Source organism: Chiloscyllium plagiosum, unplaced genomic scaffold (genome assembly GCF_037043375.1).
Source record: "Chiloscyllium plagiosum isolate Xiang-an unplaced genomic scaffold, Cpla_swu_hap1 HiC_scaffold_4, whole genome shotgun sequence".
NCBI classification, from domain to species: domain Eukaryota; kingdom Metazoa; phylum Chordata; class Chondrichthyes; order Orectolobiformes; family Hemiscylliidae; genus Chiloscyllium; species Chiloscyllium plagiosum.
This window is the reverse complement of record NW_028270142.1, coordinates 61201840-61220815: the sequence shown is the minus strand read 5'-3', so window position 1 is coordinate 61220815 and position 18976 is coordinate 61201840. Positions and strand designations below refer to the sequence as shown.

Sequence of the window (18976 nt, the reverse complement as noted above, 5' to 3'; positions counted from 1 at the left end):
AGCAAATGTGGTTCCTCTTATCAAGAAGAGGAGTAGAGACAACCCAGGTAATTATAGACCAGTGAGCCTTACTTCAGTTGTTGGTAAAGTGTTGGAAAAGGTTATAAGAGATAGGATTAATAATCATTTGGAAAAGCATAATGTGATTAGGGATAGTCAGCACAGTTTTGTGAAGGGTAGGTCATGCCTCACAAACCTCATTGAGTTCTTTGAGAAGGTGACCAAACAGGTAGATTAGAGTAAACCGGTTGATGTGGTGTATATGGATTTCAGCAAAGGGTTCGATAAGGTTCCCCACAGAAGGCTATTGTACAAAATGCAGAAGAATGGGATTGTGGGAGATATAGCAGTTTGGATCAGTAATTGGCTTGTTGAAAGAAGACAGAGGGTGGTGGTTAATGGGAAATGTTCATCCTGGAGTCCAGTTACCAGTGGTGTACCGCAAGGGTTGGTGTTGGGTCCACTGCTGTTCGTCATTTTTATAAACGACCTGAATGAGGGCGTAGAAGGGTGGGTTAGTAAATTTGCAGATGACACTAAGGTCGGTGGAGTTGTGGATAGTGACAAAGGATGTTGTAGATTACAGAGAGACATAGATAAGCTGCTGAGCTGGGCTGAGAGGTGGCAAATGGAGTTCAATGCGGACAAGTGTGAGGTGATTCACTTTGATCGGAGTAACCGCAATGCAAAGTACTGGGCTAATGGTAAGATTCTTGGTAGTGTAGATGAGCAGAGAGATCTCGGTGTCCAGGTACACAGATCCTTGAAAGTTTCCACCCAGGTTACAGGGTTGTTAAGAAGGCATACAGTGTTTTAGCTTTTATTAATAGAGGAATCGAGTTCCGGAACCATGAGGTTATGCTACAGCACTATTCTGGTGCAGCCGCACTTGGGAGTATTGTGTACAGTTCTGGTCACGCATTATAAGAAGGATGTGGAAGCTTTGGAAAGGGTGCAGAGGAGATTTACTAGGATGTTGCCTGGTATGGAGGGAAGGTCTTACGAGGAAAGGCTGAGGGACTTGAGGCTGTTTTCGTTAGAGAGAAGAAGGTTGAGAGGTGACTTAATAGACATATAAGATAATCACCCTATAGATAGGGTGGACAGGGAGAGCCTTTTTCCAAGTATGGTGACGGCGAGCACGAGGGGGCATAGCTTTAAATTGAGGGGTGATAGATATAGGACAGATGTCAGAGGTAGTTTCTTTACTCAGAGAGTAGTAAGGGTATGGAATGCTTTGCTGCAACGGTAGTAGATTCGCCAACTTTAAGTACATTTAAGTCGTCATTGGACAAGCATATGGACGTACATGGAATAGTGTAGGTTAGATGGGCTTCAGATTGGTATGACAGGTCGGCGCAACACTGAGGCCGAAGGGCCTGTATTGCGCTGAAATGTTCTATGTGGTACTGAAGTATTATTTAACATAGTAAACAATCATGTTGTACAGTTATGTGAGAGCTTGGTGTGGACCAATAGTGATTTAGAAGTAGTTGACATACAATTCTGGTCACTGCATTATAAGAAGGATGTGGAAGCTTTGGAAAGGATGCAGAGGAGATTTACTAGGATGTTGCCTGGTATGGAGGGAAGGTCTTATGAGGAAAGGCTGAGGGACTTGAGGCTGTTTTCGTTAAAGAGAAGAAGGTTGAGAGGTGACTTAAGAGACATATAAGATAATCAGAGGGTTAGATAGGGTGGACAGGGAGAGCCTTTTTTCAAGTATGGTGATGGTGAGCATTAATAGTACCCGTGGCCTTGATAATCTTTTTAAGATGTGCTATCCTTCTCTGCATTTGTTCACAGGTAATGGAAATAATTTAAATATCTATAAGACTGGCCACCATCTTCTGCTAGGAGTGTGGCTGCTCTGCTTCCTGGGAAGATATCCTAACAGATGGTAAAGTTGACAACCACCTCACAAAGCAGAATCTATCTTTGTCAGTCATCAAGCAAGCTTGTTTGCAGTGTTGTTTACTTTTCAGTTATTCAGAGGCAAAATGTCTTACCTTCAGATTTCTTTTCCCTTGAGTGTGGCAGCTGCGTTTTTCTGTCCATTCAGCCTTTGCAGGGGTTGTCAAATATTTTAATTACCTGTGCTCATTAGAATGGCCATGATGTTTTTGCTCTCTCGTGTGTGTATTTCAGTGGCTACATCCTGCCAATTTCTCTTGCAACAAATTTTTAAAGACTCATTGCATATCCTACCCTCGCTGAGGTTTTGCCCACACCATACAACATAGGCAGGGACCTTGTTAGTCGTAGATAGGTGGAAAAATGCGGGATATTCTCACAGCCTGGCTATTGGTTGAAACAGCTTATGGGGTACAGATTGCTAATTTGCTACCTGACGCTTTGCCTATATATTTACTTCTCAAATCGCTTCTTTTGTTAATTAAATCTAGTATTGTCAGCAAGTATAAATAAAAGTAGCAACATGAATATATCACAATGGAAATGAATATCAATGGCTGTGGTTAACTGCTCCAATCCAGGTTTACACATCTGTGCCACTGCCGGTAATAAATTTCTAACTACCTCTTTTACAGGCTCACTGCTCTCTGGGTGAAGGAATTTCTCCTCATCTCTGTTCTAAGTGGCCTATTCCTTATCCTTAGACTGTGACCCCTGATTCTGGACTTGTTGGTCATCAGGAATATCCTTCCTGTATTAAAATTGTATAGGTTTCTATAAAATTCTTCTAACCTTCCGTGAATATAGCCCTAACCAATCCAGTCTTTCTTTATACGTCAGTTCTGCCATTCCAGGAATCAGTCTAGTAAACCTTCACTGCATACCTTCAGAGCTAGAACATTCCTCCTCAAATAAAGAGACCAAAACTGAACAGCATACTCCAAGTGTGGTCTTATCAGAGTCTTGTATAATTGCAGCAAGATATCTTGCTCCTGTACTTGAATCTCTGATTATGGAGTCCAACATACTGTTTGCCTTCTTCACCTTCTGCTGCACCTGCGAGCTTACTTTCAGCAACCAATATATACGAACATCCATGTGTTGTTACATTTCAGCATGGGTTCATCAAGGGGAGGTCATGCTGAAAATCTGCTGAAATTCTTTGAGGAAGTAGCGAGCAGATTAGACCAAGAAGAGCCAATGGATATTATCAATCTGGACTTCAAGAAGGCCTTTGACCAGGTGCTGCACTGGAGGCTACATAGTAAGATATGGCCCATGGTGTTCGAGGCAAGGTGCTAGCATAGATAGATGCTTGGTGGTCTGGCAGAAAGCTGAGAGTTTTGATAAAAGGGTTTTTCTCAGGATGGCAGCTGGTGACAAGTGGTGTTCCATGAGTGTTGGGACCACAGCCTTTCACTTTATACATTAATGATCTAGATGAAGGAACTGAGGGTATTCTGGCTAAGTTTGCAGATGATACAAAGATAGGTAGAGGCACAGGTAGTATAGAGGAGGTGGGGAGGCTGCAGAAGGATTTGAACAGGTTAGGAGAGTTGGCAAAGAAGCGGCAGATGAAATACAACAAGGGAAAGTGTGAGATCATGCACTTTGGTAAGAAGAATAGAGGCATTGACTATTTTCTAAGTGGAGAGAAAATTCAGAAGTCTGAAGTGCAAAGAGTCTTGGGAGTTCTAGTCCAGCATTCTCTCGAGAAACTTGCAGGTTGAGTCAGTAGTTAGGAAGGCAAATGCAATGAAGGCATTTATTTTGAGAGGACTTGAATATAAAAGCAGGGATGTATTTCTGAAGTTCTATAAGGCTCTTGTCAGACCACACTTGGAGTATTGTGTGCAGTTTTGGGTCCCGTATCTAAAGAAGAATGTACTGGCTCTGGAGCATGTTCAGAGGAGGTTCACGAGAATGGTCCCGGGATTGAAAAGCTTAACATATGAGAAACTTTTGAGGATTCTGTGTTTATACTCAGTGGAGTTTAGAAGGGTGGGAAGGAATCTAATTGAAACATACAGAATACTGAATGGCCAGGACGGAGTGGATGTTGGAAGGATGTTTCCATTGGTAGGAGAGACTAGGACCCGAGGGCATAGCATTAGAGTAAAGGGTAGACCTTTTAGAATGGAGCTAAGGAGAAACTTCTTCAGCCAGAGAGTGGTGAATCTATGGAATTCATTGCCACAGAAGGCTGTGGAGGCCAGGTCATTGGGTATATTTAAGACTGAGATAGATAGATTCTTGAGTATCAAGGGGATTAAGGCTTATGGGAAGAAAGCGGGAGAATGACGATGGGAAACATATCAGCCATGATTGAATGGTGGAGCAGACTCGATTGGCTGAATGGCCTAATTTCTGCTCCTCTGTCTTATGGTCTAGTTTCTCCTTTCCAAATCAATCATCAATTAAATAATAATCTGCCTTCCCATTTTTGCAATCAAAATAGATAACCTCACACTTATCCACAGTATAGTTCATCTGTCTTGCCTTTACCCACACATTCAACTTGTCCAAATCATATTGAGGCATCTCTGCATCCTCCTAACAGTTCACCTTCCTAACCAGCTTTGTGTCCACTGCAAACATGGAGATATCACATTTAGTTCCTTCATCTAAGATGTTGGTGTATGTTGTGAATTGCTGGGGTCCAAGCACTGATCCCCATGGTAGGATCTAGATATTGACTCCTGTTTTGGAAAAGGATTTGACTCTTTGTTTCTTGTCTGCCAACTAATTACCTGGAGGTAGAATATTTATTGCTGCAGTCTGCACTCTGCTACTGTTCTGTCTGTTAGCCTCCATTCTACGAGCTTCTATTCTGCTTGACTCCATTCTGTCCACCTCACGTGCTCTCAAAATCAGTGATTCCTCTCTGTTTAGTGCTTCTAGGTATTTGGAAAAAGACCAGGAAACCTGTTGATGGAGAAAAAGTGGAATAAGGATTCTGATCCAGAGCACAAAATCTATCATTTTTGACTAAATAATAAATAAACACACATGCGTTTCAAACACATTTATAATCCAGCAATTGATTTTTTAAAAATATGGGCTATGTAGAAGATAGCTACGAGCTGCTTGGCCCCTGAATAGATCACAGTAAGGAAGACAATGGAACGTTGGCCATAAAAAGCAATGGATTTTCTCTTGAAGAGAACAGGCTGAGGGGGCAATGTAATAGAAGTGTTTATAATCATGAATAGATTTGTTAGAATAAATAAAGAGAATAGTTACAAGTGTGGGAAGAATAAAACTAGAGACTATTAACATACCTAATCACCAAGAAATCAAAATGGGAATAGCAGAAAAAAGTGGAAAACTATGTAGATTCATTTAAGGCTATGCCAAATAAATATGAAGGTGAGGGGAATGGAGTGTTACGCTGATAACAGCAATGAAGGAGAAGCTCAAACAGATGACTTGGAATTTGAAATCATACTGATAATGATACTGATAGTGTTTGTTGTCATCATCTCTTTAAAACTAACAGCTAATTCTGGAGTCCGTATATGTGCAGTTAATCATTAAAATCCAAATGTTGCTATCAGTGATCCTATGCTTCGTCACAAGGTGCACTGTTAAAATCCTGCAGACTGCAATCTAAGTAGAAGTATCTGAACTGATGAGAACTACCTCTTTAGCACTGTTAGTCTTATGTAAACATTGTCAAAAAGTAACATTTTGTTTAATGATTTATTAATCGAGTTATTTAGAAGCATTCTAAGTTTATGATTACAGCAGAAAAATAACTTACACTAACCACTCTGCATAGTTCTGTTACATACTTTCAACACTAACAGTGCACCCAAATTAACAATTGACCCAGCTCTCACCAGAAATATGCATACCTGATGCTATTTGGACATGAAACCACTCTTGTAGCATTAAAAGTACAAATGCTAAGAATCCATATCTTGTGCCACAACAATATGTAGGTCACCGTAATAAACAAACCAGGCTAATAAGATCATCAAAATGGAAATGCAATGAGAAGATTGTTTCAGTAATTTCTTTTTACCTTCTGGCTGTGCCCTGAATCCTGCCAAGAAAATTTAAAGAAAAATGAAGAAATTTAGTTTAAAAATTTAATAAAAGTTTGTGTTACTTTTCAGGTAATTTCAAATATCATATGTTGTGTTTTGTTTAAAGCAAATTTCTATGGCAGACCAAAGCTATTACAAGCTGCAATTTGTGCCTGTCCACCTTCTATGGTACCTTGCATAGGTCTAATAAACATGTTTGTTAAGGTATTCAATGCACCATGGTTTCAGAGTTTTGGGGACAAGTTATGGTTGGGAAATGAATGCCCTAGAGTTCTAATGCTGGGGCAAGTTTGATTAGTTTTCACTTCAGGTTCCTCACCTGATGACCACCTTGACTGAGAGGCTTGGCAGCTTGTCGATCAGGTATAACTGAAGTCTGGGTGCTTTAGTGATGGTGTGGGGGAGAGGGTGACCACCACGATCTAAGTTAAAAATCACACAACAGCAGGCTATAGTCTTAACAGGTTTATTTGGAAGTACAAGCTTTCAGAGCACTGCTCCTTCATCAGGTAGCTGTGGAACAGGATCATAAGACACTGAATTTATAGCAAAAGATCCTAGTGTCACACAAGTGATGCAATATATTGAACAAACCTAGATTGCTGTTAAGTCTTTCATCTTTTAGAATGGGTTGCAGGTTTCAATTCATTAATATGTAAATCCCAAAACTTCTTTCAAGTCACACTCGCGAGATAACTTAAGGTTCTCTAAAAACAGGTGACATCTCAGTTCAGACAGTGCATTAAAGGAATGAGGTTAGAGACTGTATGTATTCCAGTCTTGAGTCAGACTAGGTCTATTTCCAAAGTAGGGATTTATAAAATGTCAAATGGATTGACTGCCTAAAGATTGTGTGTTTTTTGAACAAAATAGATTGTATCCAAACCCTCTATCCCATCCACAATCTCTCCCATCACTAAAGCACCCAGACTCCAGTTATACCTGATCAACAAGCTCCCAAGTTTCTCAGTCAAGATGATCTTCAGGTGAGGAACCTGAAGGGAAAAGTAATCAAACTTGCCTCAGTTAGAACTCGAAGGCATTCAATTCTCAACGATAACTTGTCCCCAACACTCTGAAACCATGCTGCAGAACAGGGTAACAGATTTAAAGTTGACTGGAGCATCTATTGCTAGAAAACTGACTAAGCAAATGCACTTCTGCAGAATTACACATTGCAAGAGTAAAGGTTGACCTCAAGGATGGTCAGTTAGACTGGGCTCCCCACGGAGTTTCCAAAAACACAAGGTCTGAAGAACAGCTCTCACTGAAAGCTGGTTCATTTTAGTTTTGTTATCCAGTGACAAGAATGGAAAATGGATAAGGAAAAATTCCACCTTTAATGAAAACCCCTGAGATCTTTTAGAAGAGATATGGCAGAGGAGGTTGGTCATACTGGAGACGAGGGAATCTTCTCTGTGCAATGGACATGGCAGAAGGAGGTGCACTCAGTCAGAATTCTCTCCTGTAATCTGACATTTTGGAAGAAGACTAGAAGGATGTCTTTGAGCATCAGCAGGACCTTCATCGTAATTTTTACAATTCTGTATAGCCATCTCATGCATTTGACAAATGTTGTATTCCTAACCTCATTCAGCTGCACCTGTCCAACCTCCCTGCATCTTCAAATCATGTTGGTGTAATAGACCACCATAAAATAACTAAAGCTGCCATGGCTGCACACAGAATACCAGGCATCCATTTGGTTGAGGTTCAAGACCAACTATATATTAAGGAATGTCTTTTCCTATTCATGCTCAAGCAACTGATCTCTATCAAATTAATGTCTTAACTGAAGCACCAAAGAACAGGATCATAACCACATATACATTGATCCTGCAGTTTCACCTTTGTCCCTTCCCTCTATCATGGGTGCCAAATACTTCTTCCAAATGAAATAACAACTTCTACTGCTTTCAATTTAACATACTTTATTTCTGTTTCCAGTACAGTTTTCTCTATGTCAGGGAGACTAACTGCAGATGGGGGGATCACTTCATTGTAGTGAAATTGAAAGTCATCACAGACGTGGAGGATGACTGGCTGCTCTCTCATTAGAGTTCAACCTGAGGGTCACCATGCCTCAGATAAGAGGCAAGGGTGAGAAGACAACTTTCATAATGGCTTCAGCCAGTATAGAAGTTGAGTATTCCTGTACACTTGCATGCTCAATCCCAAGCTTCCAGTGGAATGCTGTTTTAATTCTCTGCTCTGTTCTCACTCTTATGTCCTTAGCTTCCTATATTGCTCCAGTGAAACCAAACCGAAGCTTCAGCATGTCCTGAGCTCTTGATCAAATACCTTACATTCTTCTAGTTTCAATGTCAAGTTCAACAATTTCAGGTCACAATCTCTGCTCCCATTTTATACAGGTTGGAAGTACTAAGAATAGTCCTGATCTAAATGTTTAAACATAGCCCCTTTGGACCCATCATTATTACTATACTTGTCTCATTTCCATCCTTCATGCTTTGTAGTCTTATTCCCCTTTGTTATTCAGTCATTTCAACTGGCCACTCTATTGCAGGCCTTTCTCACTGCTCTTTTGTTTCATTGTCGCTACATTTGTTTCTCCCAGATCATTCTTTTTAAAAAAGGTTGGTTAATCTTGAAATTCTTTCACTTCACAATGAAAGGTCATCTACTTGAAAAGTTGGCCTTGGTATTATCCCCTCCATGACAGGCATTGGTGGGAGGGGGCATTGGATAAGCATTAAAAGTCGAAAAACTCAGTATGAATCTCCAACTCGCAGCATATTGCATTTTGTCACCATTTTGTTGTGCAAGAGCTCCATCATGAGGTGAGGATGCACCTCATTAACACATTCATTTCAGATCTCAGAGGGCAATCCGGAGCCTGATTTAAATTTACCTGTTACTGGCCTAGCTTACAAGATTTGGGAAACCCAAAAGAGAAATGGAACTATAAGCACAGAAAGGTAAAGCCCTTGAACAGCAACCTTTGTGGGTCAGGAGGAACAGGTACATTTCGGCTTGTCCTCTGTACTTCCGACTGTATACTGTTCTGACTACACTGTATTTCGCAGCTACACCAAATCCTTGAAACCTCGCCTTTCCCTTCCTAAATGTCCTTGGCTGTGGCACCTTACCACTGGTTTTCCCTTCCAGCAGTTGGACTGTGGCTCAATTTGGCAGGTGTGATGATGCTGTCACTTTAAAAAGGTTATTTTGTCTTGGGTTTTTCTGAAGAGAGGTTTTAAATGCTGAGGTGATGAAGTGGCTATGGGAGACAACCAAAGTCATAGTCAGAAGAGTCCTTTAGGTTTTTTTTAAAATAGCTGTAACAATGGAAGGGGAGTGGCCAGTTCTCACAGTTCCAGGTTTCTAGTTTTTTAACTCTAGCAATCAGAAGCTGTTTAAGTCCAAAAAGAGGTGGAGTTTTAGTAAAATGATTCCCTAGCTGCTATGTTCTCTAAAATCACTCTTGATGTTGTTTTCTCCTGGAGAATTCTAAGATCTGTACCTGAATTTACCTTGCTCCCTTGTGGGATGTTTATATTGGAACAGTTAATTAGTAACAGGTACTGTATCTATTATTTGGTTATGTTTTCCAATTGTTAAATTATTCTAAGTTCCTCTTTCTTTTGTTTGTATTTTAACTATAGTGTTTAAATAAATTGTATTTTGTTTAATGTTAAGTAGTTTGATCTGTTGCATGACATCTGGAACACGTATTTCACATTGACCTTTAAAATAAGAAACAGTTAGGGCCTACGCTACTTCTTAAAATATTTTGAGGGGTCTGGTTGGGTCCATAAAAAATTGGGAGCTTTTGTCAAGATATAATTCTATAATTCCAATTTGGATTTAGGATTATTGGACTCAAAGGTGGTGAGTGGTAGGTGTTATTGTGTTTTGTTTTGTTGAATTTGGTTGGTTTAAACAGGGAGTGCTTTGTGTACTAATAGCTCTATCAGTCACTAAGAGTTTTCTGGGGTGGAAGAAGTGACTTTGGGAGTCTTACAAAGAGTGAGCAAGGCAAAGCTGTTGGAATTGGCAGACAAGCTGGAGTTGGGTTGCCTTTGACTTTGAGAAAAGGAAAGGTAAATACAGCAATGGCTCAGCATTTAAATTTGACGAGAAATGTCATCAGGATCTTTGGAAATAGCTGCAATTCAATTGCAGATGAAACAACTTTAACATGAAAAGGAACTGAAACAGTTTGAATTATGATTAAAAGTAGAGGAAAGAGAAAAGGAAAGAATAGCCCTGGCAGAACAAAACAAAAACGAAAGGATGGACTTTGCAGAAAAAAGAGAAAAAGAGAAGAAAAACAGAAAGAGAAACATTTAAACTCCAGAAGTTGGCAATTGGAGAGGAAAGTTGACTTAAAAGGGTGGAGGTGAAGGCAGAAGGTAGGCTTAGTGAGGAGGATCATGATGATGAGTAAATGCATCATAGCCAAAGGCCTGGTGGGTATCTGTTTAAATATGCCAAAGTATTGCCTAAATTTGAGGAGAAGGATGTAGAAATCTTTTTATTTCATTTGAGGAAGTGACTAAACAAATGTGGCCAGTGACTACATGGCTTTTGTTGATCCAAACAAAATTGGTAGGTAGAGGTAGAGGAAATATCTGGAGAATATGAGGAGGGGGAAAATATCATCTTAAGTGCATTTGAGGCTAGTGCTAGAAGCCTACAGTCAGTGTTTCAGGAACCTAAAAAGGGTACCTGGTTAAACGTCCATTGAGTTTGAAAGGATCAAACAAAGTAATTTTGATAGGTGGATAAGGGCATTAAAATAGATTAAATACATGACGCTCTTAGAGAAACAATTATTTTGGAGGAGTTCAAAAATTCACTTCCTGAAATAGTGAGAATGCATGTGGAAGAGCTGAGAGTTAAAACAACAAGATTACTAGCTGAAATGGCTGATGATTATGAGTTGGTTCATAAATCCAAAGTTGGCTTCTAACATCAATTTCAATCTGTGAGGGATAGAAATTGGGGAAAAAGGAAATCCTCAGGTGGTAAGGGAACGGTAGGTATCCTTTATTGAAGATAATAAAGATAGTTTACTACAGGATAAAAAGGAGTAAAAAGGCTCAGGTGGTTTCACTGCAATAAAGTAGACCACATGATATTGCAGTGTTGGTAGTTTAGAAAAGCACTAGGAAGATGGATGTAAGAAAACAGGATAAACCAGTGAATTAAGGTTTACTTGCATAGGCCAGGAGCAGCAGGTAAAGAAATTACAATTTTAAGAGATATGGGAGCATGTCGATATTTAGAGTCATAGAGTCATAGAGATGTACAGCATGGAAACAGACCCTTCGGTCCAACCCGTTCAAAACGACCAGACATCCCAACCCAACCTCGTCCCACCTGCCAGCACCCGGCCCATATCCCTCCAAACCCTTCCTATTTAAATACCCATCCAAATGCTTTTTAAATGTTGCAATTGTACCAGAGATGAGGAGATATGTAATTCAGAAAGACCATTGCCAGAAAAAGTGCTAATATGTGGAATTCATGGAAAGACAAGAACTTCTCAATTATATAAAGTGAGGTTGGAGTGTCTGGTGAAAAGTGGAGAAGTGATGGTGGAAATACTGGAGGAACTCAGTTCCAGGAATACATTTAGCCCTTGGTAATGATATAGCTGGATCACAGCTGCCCACTGTGGTTGAAAGGCCAATAGAAAATCAGGAACTGAGCTAATTCAGGAAGTATATCCTGGGATATTTCCTGACTGTGTGATAACAAGGTTGAAACAAGAGAAAACAATCATTTGTTTGATTAAATGGTTGAGAAAAAACAAGAACGGGTGGAGGACAAAGTGGAGATTTCAGAAATTAACTGAGTTACAACCGAAAGATGAAAACTGAAGCAATTCTGTATCAAAAAGCATACATAGAAGAAGAATCTGAGTGTATTTCAGAATGTTACTATCTTAAAAATGATGTCTTGATGAGGAAATAGAGACCATCACATTGTATTACCAGTGAGTTACATAAAGGAAATGTTGCAGGTAGCACATGGATTACCGTAGAGTCATAGAATCATACAGCATGGAAACAGACGCTTCGGTCCAGCCAGTCCATGCTGACCATAATCTCAAACTAAACTAGTCCCACCTACCTGTGCTTGGCCCATATCCCTCCAAACATTTCTTATTCATGCACTTATCTAAATGTTTAAACATTGTAACTGTACTCACGTCCAGCACTTCCTCTGGAAGTTCATTCCACACATGAACCACTCTCTATGTAAAAAAATGGCCCCATGTCTTGTTAAAATCTTTCCCCTGTCACCATGAAAATTTGCCTCCTAGCTTTGAAATCAACTGCTCTAGGGAAAAGGCATCCATAATTCATGTGTAGGCTAGACCAGATGAAGATGGCACATTATTGGGTTTGTACAACGGTTGACAAAGTGACCATGTTGTCATTAGGCCAGCTTTCAATTCTAGAATTTCATTGAATTCAAATTTTCAGTGTCTGCCCTGGTGGGATCCAAACTCATGTCTCCAAAGAAAAAAGGCATGGGGGGCTCTGGATTTCTAGACAAGATTACCACAACATCACCACATCCCAGCATTCCTGGAACAGTAATCCACATTGCCTCCTTCACATAAGACAGTAAACTCCTCTGATACAAGGCTGGTCTCATGGAATCATGCAGCACAGAATGAGGTCAGTCAGCCCACTGTGCCCTGTAAAAGTGCTTCCCAATCAGTCCACCTGCTCATAATCCTGCAAGCTATTCTATTTCTCCAATTCCCTTTTGAAAATTACTGTTCAAATGCCATTTCAAGCAGTGCACTCCAGTAGGAGGACATTTAAGGGTAAGAAAAACTCAAGCCAAAATACAAAAACATTTTTACTGGCCTGGACTGCATAAGGATGTAGCTAAATTTTGTCAGGTCATTAGAAAACCTCAGGCAGTGATAAACCAGCACCTTTAATACTCATTCCTGCATTTGAGGAACCTTTTACAAGGGTCTTAATTGATTGCATAGGATTCCTACCTAAAACAAAAAGTGGGAATCAGTATTTGTTGATAATAATGGATTTGTCCATTAGATTTCCAGAGGCGATTCCATTACGCAATATCTTAGCTAAAAGGATTGTTGAAGATTAGTGGGCGGCACGGTGGCACAGTGGTTAGCACTGTTGCCTCACAGCGCCAGAGACCCGGGTTCAATTCCCGACTCAGGCGACTGACTGTGTGGAGTTTGCACGTTCTCCCCGTGTCTGCGTGGGTTTCCTCCAGGTGCTCCGGTTTCCTCCCACAGTCCAAAGATGTGCAGGGTCAAGTGAATTGGCCATGCTAAATTGCCCATAGTGTTAGGTAAGGGGTAAATATAGGGGTATGGGTGGGTTGCGCTTCGGCGGGTCGGTGTGGACTTGTTGGGCCGACGGGCCTGTTTCCACATTGTAATGTAATGTAATCTAATCTAATCTAATTTACTCAAATTTTTTATGAGATACGGATTATCCACAGAGATACAACCAGATCAGGGGTAAAATTTTACATCAAAATTTTTTAAGAAAGGTATGGATAGCTTAGGAATAAAACAATTCAAATCCATTGTGTACCATCCAGAATTACAGTGCCCATTAGACCATGTTGAGGGCTTATAGTCAACATTATCCAGATGATTGCAATAAAGGAATTCCATTTGTACTTTTTAATGTTAGGGATACATCAAATGAATTAACCAAATTCAGTCCATCTGAATTAGTTTTGGGGCATGAGATGAGAAGACCACTAAAATTAATTAAGGAGAAATTGGTGAATCAGAGTTCAGAGACCACATATTTTAAGGAATGGTTAAATAGAAAATGGGAGTTAGCTAGATCACATTTAAAAATAGCATAGCATATGATGAAACAGGAAACAGACCAGAAATAAAGAGTTTGCAATTTTGCTAATGGAGATAATGTGTTAGTGTTACTTCCAGTGATAGATGAACCTTTAAAATCAAGGTTTAGTGGACCTTATCAAATTGAAAAAAGATTGAGTGAGATGAATTATTTGGTAAGAACTCCAGGTTGAAAGAAATCTCAAAAGGTATTTTGATAGGGAAGAAAAGCAAAGGGAGAATGTGTTACTGGTTACAACACAGAATAAAGAACCAAGTTCTGAGAATTCTGCATTGGACATTCTTCAAACTAAACTGGACAATGAGGGAGTTCTCAAAAATTAGGATAAATTATTGAGTTACCTTCCAGAGGAAAATTGAAATGACTTGGAAGAGTTATTACCATCACATGACATATGTGGGAATAAGCTTGGAAATACTAATTTAGTTATGCATGATGTAGATCCAGGAAATGCTGTTCCAATTAAGCAACATCCTTATAGACTTAACCCTCTAAGGTTGGTACAGGTTCAGAAAGAATTTGAACGCATGCTCAAAGACAGCATAATTAAACTGAGTTGCAGCGACTAGAGTTCACCCACAGTAATGGTGCCAGAACCAGATGTTCTCAACTGAACCTGCCTGCACCACACTTCCAGGCAGTGTATTCCAGACCCTAGATACTTGCTATGTGAAAAGGTTCTCACCTCACATTTGTTCTATTTACAAAATGCTTTAAAACTGTGCCCTCTGGTTCCTCATACCTTTACGAGCAGGAACAATTTGTTTATTATCTAGTCTGTCCAATCCTCTTATGACTGAAAAGTTCTATCAAATCTCCTCTTAACCTTCTCCACTCCAAGGAAAACAGTCTCCAATCTGTCCTTATAACTGAAGTGTGTCATGAAACCTTTCTCCTATACATCTCCTGCACTCTTTCCATACACGGATATCCTTCCTATAATGTGCCACTAAGAACTGTATACAACTATGCTTTAGCTGAGGTTTAATCAGTGACCTATATAAATTGATCTTAACTTCCACTTTCTTGTACGCCATACCCCTATCAGCATAGCTTAGAATACTGTTTGTTTTATAAGGGCTCTCTTTACCTTTAATGACAGGCACATATACATCTAGATCTCTCTGTTTTTGTATATACTTTAAAATAGTGCTGTTATTTAACACATTATTTCCCTCTCAATATGTGCTGTCTGACCTGATCGGTTTCAGCACTTCCTGGCTTCATTTCCTGTTGATCCTGTGTTGGTTTATCACTTTCACCCTTTAAGGACAATTGACTTCCACTGGACCTGCTCTCAGGATCAAGAGAAGCTGGCTGAAGTGTACCAGATTTTTGATCCTGAACACTCTGCAAAAATAAAATCAATCAGTTATCTTCAGTGAGTTACTCTATTCTGGACAGGAGTGGAGAAAATAAATAGATAAAGGTTAGCAGCTCACGAATATACTGAAAAATTACATATAATAAACTGAGAGCTTTCACTGTAGAACCTAATTATTCCCTCATAGCCATTATTTATATATTGTTACTTTCTCATTATTCCACATTTCTTCTGTTCATACATCATGTGGAAATTGGGCCTACTAGTTATTTCCAGGCTTTCTACCCCACATTTCTTCAGCTAATTTTAGCAACAGATTGCTGAGATGGGACTGTTAGATCATGTTATGGGAGTGGAAGTAGGCAGTTGTGATGGGTTGATCCATGTTGGAAAGCTCTTCTTGCTATCATGTAGCAAACCACAGAGGCAGTATTCTGGTTTAGCTGTACACAGGTACCTGACAAGACGGAATTGAAGGCTTGAGAATAAAGTTTACATCAGGTAACAAGGGCTGTGGTTCAGTCTTCCCTATATTCAGATAGAGGAAATCTCCACTTATTCAGGGTTGGATGTTGAATAGTTAATCAATAACAGTGGAACAGGATGTAACTGGAGAAACAAAATAAATCTATGTTTTCCTTATCCATTTCTTTCTCAGCATGCTAATTGCATTTACACTTCTTTGCAAGCAGTTTTGGCTGCTCGTCACTCTGTTCAAAGAAAATATATACAACCCCGACACTGTGCCCATTTGTACTGCTGCATATTTGAAAGTATTACTCTGAGTTTATTTTCTACGATCACTATTTATCCATTGTCTCAACATCAAGTGTTAGGGGAAAAATAATAATAAGGATAGAATTGTCAACTAAATGTCAACATGTCATCCTTCAGTTATTTTGCCACTGAGTTGCACACATTGCAATCGCATATACTTGCACCAAGATTTAATTGATTTACGAAAACTGAAATTTATTTTGATGGTCCAATTGAGAGCACAAAAATTCTGTTTAATGCTTCTTTTCTCCTTCTATAAATTCTCCACTTTAAGGGATAAGAAGGAAACCTGTGTCCCAGTTGCTATATTTTGTACCTGGCATATGTGGATGGTGGCGAAGGAAACACTTCTAAGCTTTTCCTGATCTCCTTGAGAAGATTCCTGACCTTTCCCTCGTCCCTAACTGGACCACATAATTTTGAGCTGAACATATGAGTAAGGATGCTAAAACCTGCAGGCAGTGCTATATGTCAATGCTACATCATAATGTGCTGGTGATGTTACCCAATTCCTTTGTGAACACATCAAAGTCATATGTTTTAAATGTTCATGTGTCTAAATAGTGTACTGAAATCAAAGTTTCCACTTTATGATTTAAAGTTAGAACTACAGAGGCATGTGTTCTTTTCCTCTGTCCAGAAGTCAGTTTGATTCAGAAACTTGGTCTTGTATCAGGATCTGGGACAGGAACAAGTAGGGATACTGCAACTTAGGGTAGCGAAAGCAGATGGGGAAGTGGGGGAGGAGAGTCTGAGGGGAGATGGGGCGGGGGGTTGGTGTGCATGGTCAGAATCCTGATGAGGTGATGGTAATCACTATCTGGGGAGTGAATTCAGTGCTGTGATGTGCAGTGATTGGTAACTCCTGGACATAGTAATCTGGGGTGCAATACATGGAGGAGAAAGTGAGGTCTGCAGATGCTGGAGATCAGAGATGGAAATGTGTTGCTGGAAAAGCGCAGCAGGTCAGGCAGCATCTAGGGAACAGGAGAATCGACGTTTCAGGCATTAGCCCTTCTTCAGGAATGAGGAAAATTGGTCCAGCAGGCTAAGATAAAAGATAGGGAGGAGGGACTTGGGGGAGGGGCGTCGGAAATGTGATAGGTGGAAAGAGGTAAGCAATCTTCATTGGGGTGAAGAAGGGCCTTAGTTTATGACACCAGAAGTTCTGATCACAGAGCTTTCTTTAGATCGGTAGAGGAAGTCTGATAGTGCAAAGGGAGGAAGATAAGTACGGTGAAGCACTCAGGCCCTCTTAGTTCACAAGAAGCACTGCGAAAAATGCTTACTTTCCCACAAAGGGGTCCCTTTAACTGCCAGATTTCTTAAACATAGTTGAAGTTAATTACTGTATAAGGCTTTCGGGCTCTTTACAACAGTAAAATTGTCAGTCTATCTTCCGGAAACTGGTTTTGCCCACTTCGCTATGCCAACTCCATTGAAAACCATATTATGTTCCAGATTTTTAAAATGTTAACATCCCATCCATCTAAAAACAACTCTTCTTTTTTGAGATTAGATTTACCTTCAGCTGAATTAAGCTCTTTTCTGTATTTTTACTTTGCATTATTTCTTGTCCCCTTTTGTTCTCTATGCTTTCAACAGCAATACTGCGTCGGAAACCAGAAAATTGAGGCCATAGTTTGAAGAGGATATCAAAAACTGCCATCTGTGAAGTGAAATGTAATTAATATTATGATTAACTATTTCTAAGAAACTGACACATTTATAGATTTCAAAAGTTTAAATGATCAAATCAATGATTAGATTAGATTACAGTGTGGAAACAGGCCCTTTGGCCCAACAAGTCCACACCGACCCGCCGAAGCGCAACCCACCCATACCCCTACATTTACCCCTTACCTAACACTACGGGCAATTTAGCATGGCCAATTCACCTGACCTGCACATCTTTGGATTGTGGGAGGAAACCGGAGCACCCGGAGGAAACCCACGCAGACACGGGGAGAATGTGCAAACTCCACACAGTCAGTCGCCTGAGGCGGGAATTGAACCCGGGTCTCCGGCGCTGTGAGGCAGCAGTGCTAACCACTGTGCCACCGTGCCGCCCAAATGAATTGAGAATATGTGCAGCTAGACTTCTCAATGAGCATTATGTCAGCCTTTTAGAATTTTATGAATAAGTGATTTAAAAAAGATAGACATTGGTAGTAGTAAACTTGGATTTATCAAAAGATCTGCAGCGTAAACTCCTTCCCAAAATGGGGAGTCAGGGGCGAAAGTGGAAAGTACTGAAGCCAAAGTTACTCACAATGCACAAATTGGACTCTATATCAGAAATATGATTTCAAAATTTGCAAGAGATATCAAAAGGTTGGTATAGTTAATGCAGAGGAATACGTCAGCAACTTTAGGGTGATATTAATAAATTACAGAATATTTATGTCATTGGCAACTGCTCTTTAATATAAGTAAATGTGAAGTAGTACATTTTGGTAGTAAGAATAAGGAAACAATATACTCCTTGAAAAGCTAGTGTCTAAGTGATGTCGAGGAGCAAAGGTATTTCCAGATACAGTCACACAAGTCAGTAAAAAACCAACAAATGTTGATAAAGACACAAAAAAGCAAACAATGTACTGGAGCACATTTCTAGTGGAAAATAATTAGAAAGCAGAGAAAGTATGTTAAATTGGCATAAAACCTTGATTAGATCGTACTTGGAGCATTACGAATGTTTCAGATTTTCATTTTACAAGAATAATATAAAGGTATTGGAAATGGTGCAAAAATGATTCAATAGGATGATGCCAGAGCTAAGAGATTAAAACCATCTACACAGATTGAACAGGTTGGGCTCTTTCCCTAGAAAAGAACATTCTGAACAGTGTTGTGTTTAAAAAGGGTCATAGGTTATACATGAAAAGGGCATGACCATTTAAGCAAAAAGACCAAACTGAGTTCTATAAATATTAGTAAACGCTATAAGACAAACAAGAGAAAAACTTCTTTATGGGTAGATGTGAGGATCTGCAAAGGTAAAAAACAACGATGGAAGTTGTGTACAGCCTCTTAGCAGTAATTAGGATGTAGAAAAG

At 39.7% G+C, this 18976-nt stretch overlaps 1 protein-coding gene across 1 annotated transcript in view; it reads right to left on the bottom strand.

The window, feature by feature from the left end:
- LOC122549486 (regulator of G protein signaling 22-like) overlaps positions 1-18976 on the bottom strand; it is a 100591-nt gene that overhangs the window by 2389 nt on the left and 79226 nt on the right. The window contains exons 17-20 of the mRNA XM_087985870.1: positions 17443-17586; positions 15014-15166; positions 5942-5962; positions 4665-4839 (exon numbers count right to left, since the gene is read on the bottom strand). Coding sequence (XP_087841996.1) covers positions 4665-4839; positions 5942-5962; positions 15014-15166; positions 17443-17586 — 493 coding nt within the window. The remainder of the gene's footprint in view (positions 1-4664; positions 4840-5941; positions 5963-15013; positions 15167-17442; positions 17587-18976) is intronic.